Source organism: Crocodylus siamensis, chromosome 9 (genome assembly GCF_052110815.1).
Source record: "Crocodylus siamensis isolate JL-2025a chromosome 9, ASM5211081v1, whole genome shotgun sequence".
In the NCBI taxonomy this organism is placed as follows: Eukaryota; Metazoa; Chordata; order Crocodylia; family Crocodylidae; genus Crocodylus; species Crocodylus siamensis.
Window position 1 is genome coordinate 15,102,878 of NC_143403.1, and position 20,127 is coordinate 15,123,004.

General features: G+C 41.0%; 1 protein-coding gene across 1 annotated transcript in view; it reads right to left on the reverse strand.

Annotated features, from left to right (window-relative positions):
• The window catches only part of NAE1 (NEDD8 activating enzyme E1 subunit 1), a 21,227-nt gene extending 4,842 nt beyond the window's left edge, over positions 1-16,385 (reverse strand). The window contains exons 1-15 of the mRNA XM_090062434.1: positions 16,237-16,385; positions 13,735-13,838; positions 13,587-13,647; positions 12,602-12,632; positions 10,043-10,114; positions 9,646-9,725; positions 8,917-9,026; positions 8,393-8,502; positions 5,195-5,257; positions 4,334-4,397; positions 2,795-2,886; positions 1,865-1,924; positions 1,637-1,770; positions 473-548; positions 58-97 (exon numbers count right to left, since the gene is read on the reverse strand). Coding sequence (XP_089918560.1) covers positions 58-97; positions 473-548; positions 1,637-1,770; positions 1,865-1,924; positions 2,795-2,886; positions 4,334-4,397; positions 5,195-5,257; positions 8,393-8,502; positions 8,917-9,026; positions 9,646-9,725; positions 10,043-10,114; positions 12,602-12,632; positions 13,587-13,647; positions 13,735-13,838; positions 16,237-16,319 — 1,180 coding nt within the window. The 5' untranslated portion in view covers positions 16,320-16,385. The remainder of the gene's footprint in view (positions 1-57; positions 98-472; positions 549-1,636; positions 1,771-1,864; positions 1,925-2,794; positions 2,887-4,333; positions 4,398-5,194; positions 5,258-8,392; positions 8,503-8,916; positions 9,027-9,645; positions 9,726-10,042; positions 10,115-12,601; positions 12,633-13,586; positions 13,648-13,734; positions 13,839-16,236) is intronic.
• Between the last annotated feature and the right edge of the window lie 3,742 nt (positions 16,386-20,127).

Sequence of the window (20,127 nt, forward strand, 5' to 3'; positions counted from 1 at the left end):
GAAAATATCTGAACTTTCCCATTAAAGTGATGCAATACAAAATCCAAGAATACTTACAGAGCAGTTTTAATTCCCTCTGTGTAACCGACTCTGGTGGCTAAGAAGAAACAAGAATACGTTTGCTTCAGCATAAAACAATTGTTAGAGTATTCATATTTTAAGAAAATACATTTAAGTAGGTAATGATTCCTGTACAAAGAAAGAATTTTTTGAAGTTACGTTCAAGTGCCTTTTCACTGAATATTCATATGATATTATGATACAATGCTAACAATGACAAAAAACCCATACCATATGTATTTTGAAATCATAAGAACTTTAGTAACTTTCTCTAAGAGAGTGCAGTAGACAAGCCAGCTCCTCTTTTCCTTCATTTACTTCTTTCTTTATTCTGTACAGAGGATATAGATCAATTATGGTCTTTTTTATTAGAATGAAATGAATTTATGAAATTAATTTGATATAGAACTACCTTGCCCAGTGACTGTAACAACTTAGCAGCATGATTACCCACAGCAGTAACATCTTTCTTTGCTTTTTCCCGGTATCTGTAAAGTATAAGAAATAGTCTTAATAAATTAATTTAAATCTAAGAGATTTTTTGGGTTTTGTTTTGTTTTTTAAAGAATCCAAAACTGAAGAACTCTTAAAGTTATCCTTTCCACTCTATGGTGAAAATATATTATTGTCAGATGCATGCAACATGGATATTTATCAGTTACCTTAGGAACAAATAAGTTCCTTAATTCCACCTACATTATATAATAATTCCATATGTTTAAAGTATGGTGACACAGGTGTGTATCAAACTACAAATTCTGTTCTGCAACTAACATTCACAGTTCAACAGTCTTCACAGATGCATGCAACCATTTTTCTGCCAAAGGCTATCTTCAGAAAGCTGTGAAAAGCCAATCAAAGGTCCCCAACAGTGCACAACTCTTTCTGGAGCAGGGAGTGGGGGGTTGGCAACTGAAGCCCAGAAATTCTGAGAGAAGCATGTGGGCTAGAGAGGTGATACTATTTCAATATGAGCCTGCTTCTCTATGAAGAAGATGGTATTTTACTGCTGAGCCAAATAATTTCAGAAAGGATAGTATGAAGAATCTGAACCAAACCCAAGAACTCACTGGGTCCTGAGGTCACTAATGGAGCTTGTGTTCAGTTGTTTCCTTGAGATCTGTAAAACACTAAGTGCTGTTTAAGAATTCCACTGCTAAATCTGTCTACTTACTTGATTGCCACACTGAGAGAATTCATTAGAAAACCAGTTTTTGCAATGAGATGGATGTAAGAGGTTTTGGGGGTAAGAACAGTTTATGTCCAAAGAAGGGGCTCTGGACAGCTGAAGCACAGATCAGGGTCTAAACAGCTAGACTGTGCAATCCCACTGCCCAAGGAAGATATCAGAGATTATGTGCATCTAGGAGCATACCTGACCGACCCAGAGCTAGGATCCTATCAAAACAGACCAGGAGCTATTCAGAAAACAACACATGGCCAGGCTGTAAAGCTATCTACAGTCAAGAGAAAAAAAAGGGCTTTGAGAATTTGGCCCAGAATGTGAAGTCTTAAAGAACTGCCCTTCCATTGCTGTAAAAATGACAGTTTTCAAAGCAGAAGCATGAATACTTACACATTTTGCAATTTGATAAATTTACTAGAATCTGCTATCATATCAGGAATAGTGCCCCGAACAGGTAGAGTTCCTTGCCCCTCATTTGCCACAAATTCTTTTACAGCTCGGGTTAAAATCCAAAAGTTTGGTGACTGGAAATGTACAAAGGACAGAGGTTCATTTTTTTTTTTATACGCAAAAGAAGAACTTATAAAAATTTAAGAATCTTGATCTTACTCTTGTTACCTGCTCTGTGAGATTGATACAATTTTCATCATTAAAAATTTCTTCAATACACCTTGGAATCTACAAGAAAAAATATTTCTGTATTTATCCACATTTCTATTTCAAGAGTTATCCTATCCATAATTATTCAGGGGATACAATATCCACATTACTTTAGACCTTCTGGACAAGAGTAATCTATTCTGAACTTCCAAAAATATTTTGGAGCTTTTCAGGAACAGAAGCAGCAGCATTAACTTTCTCTAATTAAAAATGAATCCAAAACTGGATATTTAGAAAACAAATATTTGTGGCTATATCAAATGCTAAGCTACACTATGTTTACGAATTCAACACAATTTTAAAAAATAAAAGAAATTTAGTGCTTTCAGTTTGCAAAAGGAAATTTATGATTTGTTTGCTTGTAACAGCAGCAGACTGAAAACGCTATGACCCCAGAAGAAGCTCCCTTCCATTCATATGAAGAACACGAGCAGTTTGGCAAAATTGCTCCTATTAAGCATAGTTTGGACAGATATGTTGAATGAGTTTCTCAGTCAAGAGCTACCAATTTGTCATAACTGGACCTGCACTACTCTACAACACAGACTGGTAGCCCTGCTGTACTGTTCTAAAAATGTTTTTGGGTTGATATTATAGAAATAAGAAATGAGTGTAGTGGACTGTAGCCCATACTAACTGTACACTAAACTAGTCAGATTTTTCAAAAGTGGCAGAAAGCCACCACTACTTAATCTTTAATTTCTTTAGCTATGTCTTAGAATTGAAGATGGTACAATTTTCATCATATCTAAGTGCATGTGTGGTAATTCCACCAGGGAATTCTTTTCTTACAGGTACATAATGCATTTGGGGGAAAAAACAAAACAATACAGTTAACGCATCACATTTTCTTAGTATATTTTAATGCATTTGAAAAGCTATTTTTACCTTTGTAGTATTTAGTGCTGCATTCACATTTTTCATAGCTTCTTCAAAGTTCTCTTCATCTTCTGGGATCCCATTTTCATTCTTTAAAATAGCTTTTTCAAAGAGTAATATTTTAATGCAAAGTCCTTCCTCTATCAATATTCCTAGGGTCATGTCTGAATAACTGATTAGGCTTTGCTTTCTGAGCTTCTGGTATATAACGTTATGCTGGAACTGTGATCACAAACTACATGAGCCATTATGAACTTTTAATGTGAGGGGTCATATGCATAAGTATTTTGCTAAGGTATCAAATATGCCTTAATATTTCAGGACAGAAAATTTAATAAGTGTACAGCTTTTTGCTATGAGCATTCATAAACTGAATACCAGAGCTTGTCCATGATATAGGAAAAATAGAGAGGGAAGCTATAGTTATACAAATGCCAAAAACAAATCTTGAAATAAAGATCTGTCCAGTGGCTTAATCAATATATTTTGATGTAGATAAATAAGACTGATCCTCCTTCTAAACAGACTGCTTCTGTATGAATAACACAAGAATACTGATACACACACACACACTCTAAAACAACCTGAACAAAATGAAACAGACTCAGACACAATACAACATTTGAACATTACAGGAATTAAGTAATCGCTGTTTCAACAGTAATTTTATTATCGTTACACTCCAATATATCTGATGAAGAGATGTAGATTGCAGCAAAAGAAAAGTCAGCATAACCACTGCACTTGAGTTCTATAAAGAAGCCAATTTTTAATGCTTTGGAATATCTTCCATTAATGTATTCATAAAAGAACAAATCAATCTTTTCATACAAGAAACTAATTCCAAAAATGCCATTCTGAAACACCACAGCCTCATTCTGATAGTAGATTTAAGTGCTATATTTTTAAAAGATACAGTTCTAGTATTAGAATTTGCAAAAGGTGCCTACCAAGTTTGATAGCTCTAAACAGTGAAGTCCTCTACTCAGAGTAATTACAAAACATCCAGTGGCTATGAGAATACCTTGTACAACCTCATTCTGACCTCCTATGGCAGCATCGCCTTCAGGATTTAAAACCAACAAGCATGCAATCATTCATTTTCTATTCCCATTCAATCCTTGAACTTTCAGGTGTGGATCTTTGAAAGGGAGTCCACCTTACTTCTGGTTAATCACTCAGGCAAGAGGCACAAAAGGTATGCCAAATTCATACCAGCCTTAGTTCCAGTACCAAAAGCCACCCACTTCTTTATTTCATCAAATTTTTAAACTTATGCACCAACATTTTCTTAAATATTTTTCCTTTTTTTTCCTCTGACAAGAACACTAAGGACAAGTGTTGACAGGTGGCATCATAAGCATACTCAAGATCTTAAAACCCATGCATGTAAGATAGTTGCATCATACTAAGGATGTCCTGTATACTTACTTATAAGGACACAAATCAACATGGACATAGCTTAAATTTATTCCTTAAGCCACAGCAGTAAGTTTTACCTTGTGCATTGTCTTTTTATACTGACAAATCTCCCACAAAATGCATTACCTTGTCTAATCATCTGCCTGAAAGCTTCCTTTTCTTTGTAACTCCTAGGTAACTGATCACTTTTCTAAATGTAGAGAAAGAAAAACAGATCTATTTTTCCATCCAAATAAAAACAAACACACCTGTCACATTGCTACAGTCTAGGTTGTCTGTATCAAAGTTAATAGTTTGTTTCAGTAATTAATTCAGGAAACAGTATGATAAAAGCAAACAGTTTTGTAGCAGTTAAAACCATTTGACCCCTCCTCCCTCACAAAAAAAGGTGTCAAGTGTTTTCATCAATCATCCACCCCCAGTAGACTAAAATCACAGGAAAGTTTCCTTTCCATGATGCAGTAGCTAGGTAAAACACCAGACACGCAAATAAAAATGTGGCAATCACGACTACAGATGACCCAGGAGGGAGCTGGGATGACTATCAAAACTATCAGACATCTCCCTGCAAGCACAGAGCTTGACTGGCCAGTGTGGAGAAGCCTGAACTGCCTCCACACTGAGGCTGGTAAGACTAAAGTTAACATGCAACTGTGTGCATACTCTAACGACACAAACACTGTGTGTATATATGAAAGAAGCTTTCAGACTACAGGATACCTACTGGCCTGCCCACATATGGAGTAACCAAGCTCTGACAAGGACCTTGTAAGGCCTGTTTTGGACTCAAGTTTAAATACAGGTATAAGGCTGCAGTTTGAGCAACAGAATGTGCCTGCTTTGGATTCAAAATTAAACACGGGTTTAGGACACAAGAAAATGATCAATCACTCAATATTTTTTGCTACCAAACCAGCTTGGATAAAATACGCTTGATAAAAACCCACATGACACACACACACTTTGAATGAGATATTATCAACATACCTCACTGTACCATTTTGCTAAGTACTTTGCCACAATCACAATCCATGGAGTGTGGCTATGGTCCTGCAAATGAAAACAGAAAAAAAACCCAAACCTTTAATTAAGCATTTCAAAAAAATAGAAAATGTGTAGGTTATTTCCTGCTTTCAAAAGTAAAATATTATATTGACATACAGTAAGTCATGGCAAAGCAATCGTTCTCACCGTTTTCAGACTCAAGGCCCCATTTGGAGAATGCTCTCTCTTAGCTTTTGTTTGTTTCTTGACTACCAAAGCTAACAGCAATTCCTCTGTTGCATGGAACTCAGAAAGACCATGACAGGTCGAATGTTTTTGACCATGGGGATTCCCTATTTGACACCTATGGGTCTATCTTATGGCCCATGTGCAAGCACTTGCACAATTAACAGTACTAATATTGCTTGGCACCCCACCACAGTCTTACAGCAACCTGACTGATAATCACTACTCTCAGCATAGCACATCTGCAATTCAACTAACCTGGACTGGCTCTGGATCACAACTACAATTAAGCCACATATGATAAGCTTATTTGGCAACCAGGGAAGGAGGCAATGTGGCTAGTAGTCAGCTAATTCTGAAAACCCATTAGCTAGCTCCTGGGTGGTAGCAGAAACCACTGTGCTTCAGCAGAGGTGAAGTAAATGAAGGAATAGGTTCTGGCTGTACAGGGAACTTTGAATGTGGAGGTGCTCAATAGTCTGCTGGGGGAACTCCATACTGTGGAGCAGAGTCCACTTAATCTACAGTAAAGATGCCTTAAGTAGCTCTTTGATTAATTACTTCTGTCTGGACTCTGAATAACAATATACCTTGCATAATTAGGTACCAACAGGGAGGTATATGCACAGCTCAAAAATGAAATCATAGGCATGTTTAACTCATTTTAAGCAGTGTTTTAATATAGAAAGCAACAGGATTAAGCAAATGGTTTGTGTAATTTAATTGGATTTAAATGTCTGCCCACATTACCCTGGGCATCCCAGCTGGCTTATGGAGTACAACAATACAAGGTACGATTCCAATTCTTTTACCACAAAAGCTTGGTAGATCTACATTTCCCATGGATTCTTCTCCTCTGTAGGACTTAGTCACACATGAACACCTTCACTACTTTTGTTCAGATATAGAGCTTCCCAGTTCATTTAAAAATACCTCTATTAGATTAAAAAACAGAAAATAGTGATGGTCCAAAGAAGTGCTAATTAGTTTATAATCTGTATGGCAGAAAACAAGTTGCATAATTATTATACTGTGTATGGATTCAATGACTAATTTGTTTCAAGCCCTCTTGGATCCAACAGATTAATAGCATCATCAGGGTAGTGAATGAATGCTCTGCTTTGATGGAGCTTTCCTTCTTTCTACCTTTTTCTTCCCTTCTGGTATTAAAAAAAGGGCACATACCCTACTCTGTGATACTGTAACTCTACCTGTCCTATCTTAGGAAAGTAAAACCAGTGCCAAACCTGTTTAAGCAGCCTGAAATTTATTTACACGTCCAAAAGGAGAAGACCCAAGTCTTCCATACTAATATTTAGTTTTCTTCCCTTGTTTACACCTTAAAATGCATGGACTTATTTTCTGTCACAATTCTGTTAGTATTCACCTGTGCTATAAAGAAAAACTGTGATTCAGTTTGGGTATTTCAGCTATAATTTTTGGCTTTGATTCTGTACTACTTTAATGAATATTGAAATTCTGCCCAGAGAGAGTAGGCTAAGTAATCTATCAGGCAATAAATCTCCACCATGCTCTCAAAATAAAACTATGTATTTTGAATTGCCCAATAAAATATAAAATATATTAATATAAAATATAAAATATCTACCTGAGCAGGAAAAATACATAGATCAAGCTTCCATCCAAAATTAGTAAAGTACCTGCTAAATAACCTTATGGGCAGGAAACACTCTCAGAGCTCTAAGATGGCTAATGCTTATCAGTGTAGAAACTACAAAACGAGTGAGAATGCCTAGTCACATCCTACACTACGTATGAAATCAGGAGGGCCAAAATCGTGTTTCAAGCTGCAATCTATTGTTGAAGAACACGCAAGTGATCAGTTGACTTTACTCGGCTTGAGAACATATTTTTAATTGGATTAACTGCTTGCTCTCCTCAATGCTAAGGAGTTATTTATGTAAGGTTTTGTTTGTAAATCTGGGATTTGTTTTTTGAGTGCTCCAAACAATTGCCCTCAGAAGCTCTTTTTACTTTTCTTCATGGAGGGATTCAAAGGACCAAACCACTAGCAATGGCAAAGCAGCACAGGTCAAGAAGAGGGGGATGTCTTGAAATTTCATCTGTACACTCTTGTAATCCTTGGTTTTATGCATGCCATTCCATTTTCATTATGCCACGTTACATTTTGGGCTACAAAGCCCACACCAGGCATAAACACAGCCAAAACTGACTTAACACAGGATACCCAGGGCTACCCTTTTTCCTCCTCCAGTCAGAGAAAGGATGAACGGCACATCTGCTATCCAGGTTCTGTGACCAATTACAATGTTGCTTTAGGTAGTAGGATAACTACGGTGAAAGGAGAGGGACACCAACTTAGAGGGCGCACCAGTTAAGCCCCCTGGCCCCTAAGGAGTCTGTCCCATGGCTGGTACAGAGACAAGCAGATGCTGCGCTATGTCGAGCAGTGTGCCCAGAGGGGTGGAGGGTGGAATGAGCCTTTCTACCCCTTCCCCAGTCCAGGTTTTGCCATGAAAGGCACAGCCCCAAACAGGGTACCAGGAGCTTGCACCACTACCTGTGGCTCAGTGGCAGCAGCCCCAGCTCATTTTGCCAGGGGTCAAGTGACAGCAATAGCAGTTACTGCTCAAGTAAGGAGAGCATGGGCAGGTAAGACTTCTTCCCCTAACCTGCTACACCCCCAACCCAGTAACTGAAAAAGCTTGTTACACCTCTGGTTTCAGTTAGACTTCACAGCTCCCTTCAGCATAAAGTCTTACACTAAAGGACCTGGGCCAAATGGCATATCTTATATCTCATAAAATCTCATAAAAAAGTGGCTTCCTTTCTATGCAAAATGATGTTGCAATACCCAAACACTGTTCAAACACAGTACTGTGTCTAGTAAGAGGAAGAATTCACACACACAATTACTTGCAAAACAGGGCCTGTCTTTGCATGCAAAGTAGAGAATGTAAATCTCATGCCAACCTTTTTTTCCATATGATCCAAGTCATATGTTTGAATATGTTCTCTCAGCTCTGGAAATGGACTGTCCAGTCTCAGATCTTCTAATGCATTGTCAGGGTGAGATTCTACGACTGTAAAGAAGTAACAAGGTATGTTATTTTACATAAAAGCAAAATAATAAGTTCTCAAGATTTCAAAATGAAGGAATAAATGTTCAATGTAGTGCTTAATTATGACTCCCATTAACAATTCTTCTCCTAATGGGAATTATGTGTCATCATAAAATGTACTGAATAATGTAAGGCAGTCTAACAGTAGACAAAAATCTCCTATTTTATAAAGGAGTCAGATTATCAAGATGTTGCATGCAGTTCCCAGTGTAATATGTCCACTGCTGAAACTCCAACTGCAACTACGAGGGATTTTAACGAAGGAAACAATACTTCATATATGCAAACAGCTCAACTAACACTTGTACGTGACTGCTTTCATTTCTTACAAGAAATCCACCTTATTCTGGATGTTCTTTAATATTGATGCATTACCTGGATGTTCTTTAATAATGATTCTCATGTAGCCAACCAATCCATAAGTCCTACAGACTAACAGAGGGATGTTATAGTTCCAGAGAAGTTCAGCTAAACGTAGCAATGTACTGGAAAAGGAAATACAATTGGTTTCTTAAAATATGGTGTTGATAATACATATCCAACTGTAAGAGTTAATTAAAAAAGGTTCCTGCAAGAAGGAAGTATTATACAATGGTATTATTATGATCATCTTATAAGTATGTCAGAGAAACTTTAACTGCCATCCTAAAAAATACATTCCCTTAATTTGCATCCATTGGTTCATTAATGTTGAATTAATTTCTATAGCTCAGATTTTTGATGTCAGTCTTAAAAACACATTGATACAAATAAGATGGTACAACAATGAAACAAACAAACAAACAAAAAATGATTATATAAATCCATGTTTAAAGACAAATGCAACTCCTATAAAAGGTATTCCTGACAAAGCTTAGAAGCCATATGTAACATATGACATCTCGTAGATGTCAAATAAGATGTAAAAAATGCCAGAGCTGTGCCGAAAGAACTCTTAACTAGAAAAAAAGTACTGCATATTTAAATGCCTATGCAAACAGCTCTTACATGTTGCACAACAGCAAAAGGCAAAATTGCTTCACATAACTCAAGTTCTCACAATACGGCTGAAAAAGCTCGCAGCTTTAAAATCAAAGGATGAAAATTTTATATACAATTATTTACCTTTCTGGTAGTTGGGTTGCAACCACCAAGTTAAACCGACAGAAAAAGGACGGATCATTATCTAAAAGTTTTTCTGGGCTCTAAAAAAAGTACAAAATAATTCAAAGATTGAAGCATACAGTAATAATTTTCGGAAAAAACAGAACATGTCAAAAGCTAAAATTGTATTCTATATGAGTTTTGCATTTAAAATACTAATTTCTGAATACTCACTGTCATTAAATTACAAAGGTTATTTAAACACATGAAACTGATCTGAGATTTCATTTCAGATCTATTACCATGAAAATATTTACATTTAAAAAATAAATACAGATAAATGTGTAACTAATGATTCATTTATATATTTGCTACACTCTAAAAAACCAGAATGCAGCAACAATTTGAGAACACAAACCTCCTCCACAAAATTTCCAGAGACTTCATTATTTAATTCTTGTAAGAGCTCTGTGGCACTCTGGGCTCGATTCTGTTTTAAAACAATTAAAGCATTTTTAAGCCTGTTGAAATGTATCTACAATTTAGAAATGTATCTACAATTTACAAGTTAATATTATCTTTTACATATTTGTAAAATAGCATATATACTACTAATACAGTAAGTACATTATGTTAAAAAAATTCATTTAACTATCTGAACACTCATTCACTCACTGCTCACCATAGCAGGATTTTGCTTAACTTATACTGTGCTTCACTAAAAAAAAAGTCAGTTAAAAATATGCAATGCTTACTTTTAATTTTAAAAACAGCAGGCACATCTACACATGCAGTTTATCTGGCCTAAATTGAGTCTGGTATAAACTACACTGGAGTAAGCACTTTCGGGCATGTGTCTACACGTGCAGGGATCAGGAAGCAGATTTGCTGCTCTTTGCACCATTTTCTGCAGCTTGGCAATGAGCCCCTGCTGCCACTGGGGGTAGCTCTAGGCTCTCCCTATGTGCTAGCTCAAGGGCTAACAGGGAGCACCAGTCAGGAGACAAATATCCCCTTGCCCTAGCAGCAGGAAGCTCCTGGCCCTGGCTTCCTGATCAGAGGCAGGTGTCTTAGAGCTGTAGGGGAAGGACAGGTCTCAGCCACCTGCCCTGATCCACCAGTGCAGCAGCTGGCAGCTAGTACAGTTGCAGAGCTGGTGCTGGGAGCTCCCTGCTAGCAAGGGCAGAAGAGTCTGTTCCTTGCCCAGCTCCACAACTGCAGAACTGAGCGGGGAACAAGCTCCCTAGCTCTTCACGCTTGCAGAGCTGGACAGGGAACAGGCTTCCCTGCCCTCACCAGCAGGGAGCTCCCAGCACCAGCTCCACAACCACTGGGCCAGTGCTGGGAAATCCTTATCTCCCATTGCTGGCTCTGCAACTGCATGGCTGGTGCAGGCAGATGAGGGTCTCTCAGTCCCATCCCCATCTCATGCTCCCCAATCATGATGGAGGAGCAGGGGATGGAAGATAAGGATCTTCCAGCTCCCACTCCCTGATCCCAATCTCAGACTGGGGGACTTGGAGCTCCCTGCTGTCATGGCAGGGGGACATAATTGCTGCCCAGGCTCCTGTGGCAGAGCCCATCCCAGCATGAAGTAGCTCCCAGGGACAGGAAGTTATCTTCCATCCCCTGGCCAACAGCTGACTGGGAGCAGATAGTGCTCCTGGTCAGGCATCTACACAAGCACTACTGCGCCGTTACTAATCTTGAGTAAATTTACTATTTGTATTTGCATGTAGCAAATTTACTTGGGATTAGGGAGGTTTATTGCATAATAAGGATATGCACATGTGAACATGTTTGTTCAAAGTAAACTATAATGGGCAGTTACATGTCCCATGTATGTTGGAAACTAAGTTCTAGATGCAAGTTGCTTAAGCACTATACAAGCTAAAAGCTAAGCAAGCTCTAATGAAAGTAACTGCACTACTAACTACTGCTAGGATTCTGAAGATGGAGAGCATGAGGATAAACAACAAAAGTTAAGTGGATGGGACCTGGGGTGAAGAGAAAGGGTAAACAACAGCAGTTACTAATAGAAGGATAATAATCGTCCACAGGGCCTAATTATTTTGTCTTCACCATTGTTAGAATCCACTGTTTCACCAACAATCAAGAATGATATTTCTTTTAATTACTCTAAATGATAAGTCATTTTAAGGTAATGCCACAAAGCTAACTACAGCAAAAAATCTGAAATTAAAGGGATATTTTTACCAAACTGTTCCTCTGACAAGGTAAAAGGAACAGGGATGAAAAAAGTAAACAGAAGAGAATATAGCTATTTTCAGGATTTTTTTTTAAAGCAGCTCTTGAAAATGCCCCCCAACCTTCTCCATCCAAAGCCACGCCATGGCTTCTCTTCTCTTCTCTTCCTCCCCAATTTAGGTCATAGTGTCTTTCCAATACATGGGCTTCCTTGTGGGCTTCTAGTCACCAACTTTAAAACTTAACATGGCCAAAACTCATCTTTTCTCTCATTTATTCCCCTGAACCTCTAACATTCTCACTTTTTAGTAAGGAAGAAATGAAGTTTACATACAAATAGCTGTAAAACTCTATTCATCACCTCTAAGATATCAGGAGTATACCAAACTCATCTGGCTCTGGGGCTCAGGGCTGGTCTATAGGCTGCATCAGGCCCAGAGACTGACTCCGTGTACTGGATCTAGTGCACATGCTGGCCCCAACCCCACTGCCACATGCAATATGCACCCCTAGACCAGGCCTGTGTGGACCACATGCCCTGGAATGGCCAGGAATGCATGCTGACTCTATCCCTGCATGTAGTAGGCACCAGATGGTGTATGGGACAGAGGCTGGGGAATGCTGCATGCAATGTAAGAGCTGATCTAAAACCCACAAGCAGCACTGTGGGCCAAATGACAGGGCTCTGTGGGCCAGATTCAGCTTGCAGGCCATATCTTTAACAATGCTAGCTCTTTACACGTACAAATGAGATTTAGTATTGCCTTACCTGGCCAATATGGCTTTTTTGTAAAAAGAAGCTGAGAAAGGAAGCAACAGAAAAAGACAAAAAAGCTTTAGTTTTATGATCATACTATTAAGTTTCCCTGTAACACAAAACACATAGTTGTGCTTCATAAAATGACAAAATAAGTTCTTAAATATCAAACTCCCTCAATTATGATTTTAGCATCTTCATGTGACTACTTTAAAACAACTCTTTCGGTCCTATATTATCAGATTTCTAAAGACACTTCATCCCAGTCACTATAGTTCCAATAAATTTTACCTCCCTTTGCCAATAAGGAACTTGTTACAGATTTAGGCCCTGAATAACTATGGCCCTATTTCTATCTCCCACAGCTCAGGGAGCACAACTGAGCTGTGTGGGCTTATGGTTCTAATTCTCCCTCTGCCTTGCGCTAGTGCCTGGATTTTATACATATGCAGTGTAAGAAGTTTCATTCCAATATAACACTGTTTTATTGAAGTGGTTTTTTTTCCCCCTAAATGCATCTCTCTCTCAGGAGACATGCAAGCACAGCTATAGAAAAACTCTTCCCTTGGTAAGTGACAGTAATTTATTTTGGCAATAAAACAATTTTTGCTATTAAAACAAACTGTTTAGCTGCATCAAAGTCAGGTGAACCTTGGCTAAGTCACAGTAGTAGAGCAAGAGATTCACCACACTTATTTGGATTTTTTTTTAAACTATTGTTTTCTCAACCATGAAGAAATGAGTATTAAATACTAATTCAATTTCAAATAATCCATTTAAAAACAGAGCAATTAAGAAACTGCTAAGTAAACACCTAAGATACTATGAGGAATAAAGTAAATATGTAAAAAATATAGAAGAAACATGATTCTGGAACATGATTGTCTGGAACATGATTCTGAACCTCTGAGCCAATACAGAAAATGAACAATTAATGCTTTTAAACTGTAGACATTAAACCCAATCACCAACAAGTTTGTATAGAAAACAAACATACTTATTTCCAACATCTTCTCCAGTGACTTCATTCCCATCAACGATTGTAAATGAACCGATACCTTAAAAATAACACAATACAAATAATTAAAAGTAAATTTCCTAATAAAAAACCTTATTAAAATAACCTTAGAATCAGGTTTATTTACCTGGTAGCACTAAATTTTTGAGGATTTCAGTTCCTGTGGCTGTTGCATGGATCACACAAACATGAGCAGATTCTAAAGCCTCTTGTCCATGGTCACCCCACAGCCTATAAAACAAGCAGCACAAAATCACTGAGAGAAAAGTTAAGACGGTAGACACCATCTGACAAGTAGTGGAAATCTTCAGTCATACTCCCTATGGTCCAGCATGCCAGTTTTCTGTTCATACAAGCAGACTGAGTCAGAAAGTTTGTCAAAAGCTTTCATCAGAAAAAGCTAACTTGATTGAACAGAAGCTTCTCACAAAAGGTAATGTTCTATGAAATTTTGGTTTGAGAAAATATTTTTTATTCTTTTTATCTTGTTTTTATTTTTCATTAAACCACCAATAGTGCATAATATCTGAAGCATCATTTCAGAATTCTGGCACAAAAATAAAGCTTAGGGAATTCTATTTCCTGTGAAGAAAACTTTAGAGGTGTTTTGTTTTACTAATTTGAAATGGACTCAAACTTTACAGTGCTGAAATTTACAGCAACCCAGGATTTCTCAGTTTAAGCCAGTGGATCTCAAAACAGCATTTACACCGAAAGAGTGCTTAGCACAGGGATTCTCAACCTTTTCCAATTCAAGGTGTTCATCGCAAGGCCAGAGGCACCCCCGAGAAGACACCGGCTCTTCAATTATATTTCTTTGACTCCAGACAAATACAACAATTTTTCTGTAGCAGAGTTAAACACAATAAGGTGAAACGAAATCCAAAAGTATTAAAAATAATGCAACTGAATCCCATTAGGCAGAAGGACTCCGTGGGAAGAGAAGAATCCAGGGATGAATACCTTGCTGGGGTCATTTGACCCCAGTACTCTTTCCTGCCATGGCAGGGGGTTGGACTAGATGATCTACTCAGGTCCCTTCCGACCCTAGAAACTATGAAACTTCTCTGTGGACGGCATTCTCATTGTAAAGTCCAAACGGAGGAGGCATGGCTGTCACACGCTGCCTGCCATATGCTCTGGGTGTTGGCCACCATCCTGCACGCTTCTCAGCCTTTTCAAAACACAGCATAAATCAGTTCACAATGGAGCAGCGCACCTCAGCTTTTCATACAGGAGGAAAACGCCAGCTCCTCCTTGTCACTCCTGTTTTGGAGCAGGGTGGGACATTATTTCAGCAGGCCACTTAACGAATTTTAGCGAGCAGTCGTGGGCTGCACACAATCGTTCAGAGGGTATCATTTTAACAAATTACAGATAATCAATCATATACTAAAAACAAATATCTACTATAACATTTTAATTTTATGCCAAATATTCTTTTTTGTCCTGATTTCTGCGTTTTTTGAGTAATGTATACAGAGGCGATAGTTACAAAATAAAGTTACACTTGTATATTATGTGGCGGTAGGGTGAGAGGTGCATGTGAGGCAGGGGTGTAGGGAGTGGGAAGGCACACGTGTGGGGGGCTTGCTGGGTGCTAGCTCCCAGGAGCTGGCCAGAGTTGCAGGGAGGGAAGGAGGTGGGTTGGGGGCACCAGCATAGTTTGCCCAGGTGGTGTGGTGTAGTTGCATGCCTACGGCTGCCCCGTAGCACTCTGCATAGAGCTGAGCCCTGCCCACTCCTGGCCAGGGCAGCTCATGTTGTACTCCTACTTGCACCTGCGCCTCCTGCAGCCACCCGGGCACTGCTTGCCTCCCCTTGCCTCCAATGGCTCTTCCTTCTCCTGCCCATTACATCGCTCCAAGCAGCAAGCAGCATGGGGACATGCTGGTGGCTGTGGAGATCCACAACAGGCTCCACACGCTCAGCCAAGCTGGGGGGAAAGCTGCAACCTGGCAGCTCCTGCTCCAGGACACTTTCCACCCACTCCACCCGCCTGGCGTGATGAGCAGCACCCACAGGCAGCCAAGCGGGTGGAAGGCAGCCCCGCCAGCACGCTGCGCCCCAGCTGGGGCAGTGCCATCAGTGGGCATGGGGCAGGTGGAAGCCCCCTGTGGAGGGCTGATACAAGCCCCTGGCAGGCTGGATCCAGCCCGTGGGCTGTATTTTGCCCACCCTGCTCCAGAAAACAGCAGGCCAGCGTTGCCAGGTGTACAACAATCACCGCATCGTTACGGTAATTTCAATCCTGGCACAACGTACGGCCAACAACAGTAGAAGGACTCAAAACCTAGTCACTTTTTCGGCAGCTCATTGAACTCGCAAAGCGCAAGTCGCTCCCGGGGAGTCTGAGCCCACTTTCGGGTGCATGCCTCAAAAAAGAAAGAAACGCTTCAATTTGGGAGCCCCACCCAGTCCCCCACTCCTCCCCACCCCGGGGAGTTGCAGCGAGCCACATTAAGTCATGGAAAACACCAATTTCCACGCTTTTTGCATATTTTCCAGCGCACGAAATTTTTTTCAGCTTCCACGAAGATCACGTCGTCTTTAAACCCTGGCAGCGGGGAGGCGGAAGGCCGCTCACCCCCGGGCTCCCCGCGCCAAACCCCGCAGCCCGGCCCCGCACCTGAGCTGCCGATCATAGCGCTGCTCCTTGAGACTGCCACGGCCCTGCTGCGCCATGGTGCGGGGTCGGGGGCAGCTGCACATGCGCGGCCGCCACAAGGCATGCGCAGTAGCGCCGGGAGCGGGCCAATGGGCCGTGGGGGCGGGTCGGAGCGGCACGGTCGGTTGGCGTCCTTGGCGCTGGGCGTGCCGGAGACTGCTTGCCTGGTTGATGGGGCTGAACCGCTGCGGTTTCAACCCACTTCTTGCCACGCGTGTTTGCATATTGTACTTAACCCATCCACGCACGGCGTTCACCCGTTGCACAGTGCAATGCAGAGTGCGCGTGATTGCGAGTCAAAAAGTCAGCACTGGGAGGAGAGGCAGAGCAGGGGCGGGCGCCTCCCCCCGGCGACAGGCTGAGGCGCTGCCCCAGGTGGGTGGGGCCTGGGCACTGGGCAGCCGCCCCCTTCATTTGGACTTCAAAAACGGGAAAAGTTCCCGCGTTGGGGCTTAAAAACCCACGGGATGGGAATGGGAGGCTCCTCCCTGGCTTGCTTCTGCGGCCCTGTGGCTGAGGGCAGGCGAAAGTTGGCGGGGTCCGGACGTGGGATGCCCGCCACAAGACTTTAGAAATATCTGAAGCCCCAGGTAGGGGTGGAGGATGGTTGCCGGTGCTGGGCTGCTTATGGTTCTGGACCGACTCACAGATTTGGATTTGGTTTGGCTGGGAACACGAACAATTTATTTAAAAAAAAAGTTCCCGGGTGTGTCTGCCTGCCCCCCCACCCCCAGCATTCACTCACATTGGTTTTTAATATTAGAGCAGTTGCCTTCGACATGGGCCCTGTGCACTCTGTCCAAAGGGACAATGCACGAACGCCGCATGGCGACTGCCCACGGGCGGTGTTGGTAGCCGGGGGCCCGGGGAGTGGCGAATGCTGACTAGTGGTTGGCAACCACCTGCAGATGCCACCAGCAGTGTCAGCAGTGGTGACCCGGGACTGCCCACAAATGCCTCTGGCAGTGTCAGCAGCAAGGGAGGGGGTGGCAAGCAGTGACTGCTCACAGGCGCTGTCTGCAGTGTCGGCAGCACGTTTCACAGGAGGTGCACCGCCAATCTTGGGGTGCATGTGCACCCGCGTGTATCCCCTACATGTCGCTACTGGGTCCGTGAAAGTTGACTAAGATCAATCAAAAGTATGTGAATATCCACACTTACAATTCAAAGGGTCCATACCTCTGTTAAAACATTTTTAGGGGTTCAGAAATGAAAAAAGGTTGAAAAGCACTGGTTTAGAAAATACGGAATTCAGAAATGACACGGAAACAGAACTGATGAGAAAAACATTGTGTAGGGCGGCATCCCCTCATGGAGTTGTAAAGAGGATGCACAATGCAGGTTCTTCACACAGGATCAAACATCGTGGTCCAGTTTGCAGGCAGTAACATGCAGCCCTAGACAAGAGGGAATAAGGTCAGGAAGCTTGTAGTAAAAATTCCTCTCTAATCACTACTTTGCACATAGCCAATAGACACAGCTTGATTGCTGATTGCTGTAGTTGCTGGTTGCAACACTTGTGTTTAGATTGTCAGGCCACCTCTGCATTTTCTGTTAGGGTGACCTGGTCTTAAGATTTTGCACTTCCACTTGTTTGCGGCCAACATTTGATCTGTGATAGGGAGAATCTGTTCACTGGAGGGAGGTTCTTTCCTTCGTCCTGTGAAATGTCATTTAGATTTCCCTGAGACAGAGTGAAAAGCCAAGCTTTTCCCTTTTTTCTGTTTCCATTCCTTAGGAAAATTTTTACAGCCTGAGGTTTCCAAGGCCAGATTCATGTTACCATCAAAGCAGCAGAAGATATAGCACTGAGAATCCTGGGGAGTTGCCAGAACAAAAGTCACTGGAAGGAGTTGAGGGAGCTTGACTTCTCACAGCTTTCTTACCTCCTCAGCCTGGCAATTGTATCCTGGCAATGGGAACTTCCCCACGTGTCAAGGAGGGGAAAGAATAAGCCAAGTTGAGCTGCTCTTAAAAAATCCCTGCCAGAATTGATTTATGGTACTTTCACCCTCCCCTGCATGGGCACTGCAGGAAGCTGGAACCCACCCAGCTGAGGGAAGGGAGCTGAGCTAGGCCTCTCCTGGAAACTTCCCAGACTTAGTGTGTGGTCCTAGGAGTCCTATCTCTCCACAGGCTAAGGGAAGAGAAAGAACTGTGACAAACTGCCCAACTAGCCTCTGGACTCAGTACATAGTCTCAACAGCCTGTTCTCTCACATCGGGCTCAAACCTTCTCTTGCTGCTAGCTATTTATAGTAGTTACTCCTCCTGCTTAGGTCAGATTAGGAAGTATGGTTGTGCTGAAGTTCAAGGTTCAAACCTTCCAGATAATGCATGATTACATGCCTTGTCTTTTAGAAGCCTGGGGAATTGTATATAAAACATGTTAAAAGAGCATTATATAGGTAGTAAAATCAAGTTTTCAAAAGTTACTTCAAGTTCACAGTTGCCCATACAACTTTAAGGGTTGCAGCTCATAATGAGCAGGTGGCAGGTGGCAGGTGGCAGACTTTGGTATTGAAAGCTGCAAGTTTTCATGAGACTCTTAATACGTTAGGCATTCTCTAGGTTCATTTCAACAAAAATAGTGAGACGCAGGATAACATTACAGGGGTTGGCAACAGTGAAATGTACAGGTCAATCTCATTCATTTCCAGTCTCATACTGGTAATTAACAGTTGGGTCCAGAGGCCTTGTCCCCTGTCCACTCCCAAATCAGTATACTTTTCATACAATCCCACAAGAACACTTTTGCTGAATTTTCTGGGATCTCTGACCCCTTTTCTATAGCATTTTTAATTGAGGAGGAAAAGGTTTCTGTTCCTATTATATTAGAAAGAGATACCCACCTGGTAACCAAGAGGGCTGTTAGAAATCATTTTGACAGGGACACGGTAAGACTGTGCAAAGTTTTGCTTTATATTCTTTTAACAACAATTTTATTCTGCCTTTCATTCTCAAGGTAAAACTTCTGTATATGGTAAAGGAACCTATTGCATTTGCTCTGGTGAGAACACAGGGTTTACACTGCTTTTTTATGGTGTCATATTTTCTCAGATAAGCACTGTGAGAAAAGGGCAAATGACTACTTTCTGAGTTATTTGTCATGCAGGAAATAATTCAGTGACATCAGGAGCTCTCTTGGTTTTGTTCACAAAATTCTGTTTGTATTTACAATTGCCTTGTGCCTGCTAGGAGCTGAATGTGTTTGGATTCTGCCTCCCCTGAGACCTGGGACAAATTAAATATTGGTGCAGGGGATTTGAGTTGTTAAGGCTTCTGGTTTACTAGTGGCAGGTTATATAAAATTGCACTGCTGCATTTGGGGTATTTCTGTGATGTATTTTTCAGTTGTGTCGGGGTACATACAGAACATGGGCAGGCTTACTTTTCTAGGATTTGCTTTTCTCTAAATATGTAAAAGCAGCTAAGGTATGTCCATGATTTCAGTATATGGTCATTATCAAGTTAAGATAAAATTACTCAGAAAATGATATGCCATTTATTCGATGCAAAAGTAGCCATGGCTCTTGTGGTTTTCAGGGTAAATAATCCATGGACCTGATCTTGCGAAAGGTGAAACGTGTGCATATTTCTGCATTCAGTGAATATCCCATTGACTGTCATTGACATATTTACAGTTTGTACAATTTAACACATGCATAAGTTTTTGCACAGCTGGGGAGTGGCCAAAAGCCCAGGTGTATTTTTAAGAGACCAGGAGATTCCAGCAGCCCATGTTTGGGCTTTTTGAGTCACCCAGATGTCAAATGTTTGACTTCTGTGTGAAGATGCTGATGTGCTTTTTGCTTTGATTCATGAGGACAGATGGATGGATCTTACTAACTGC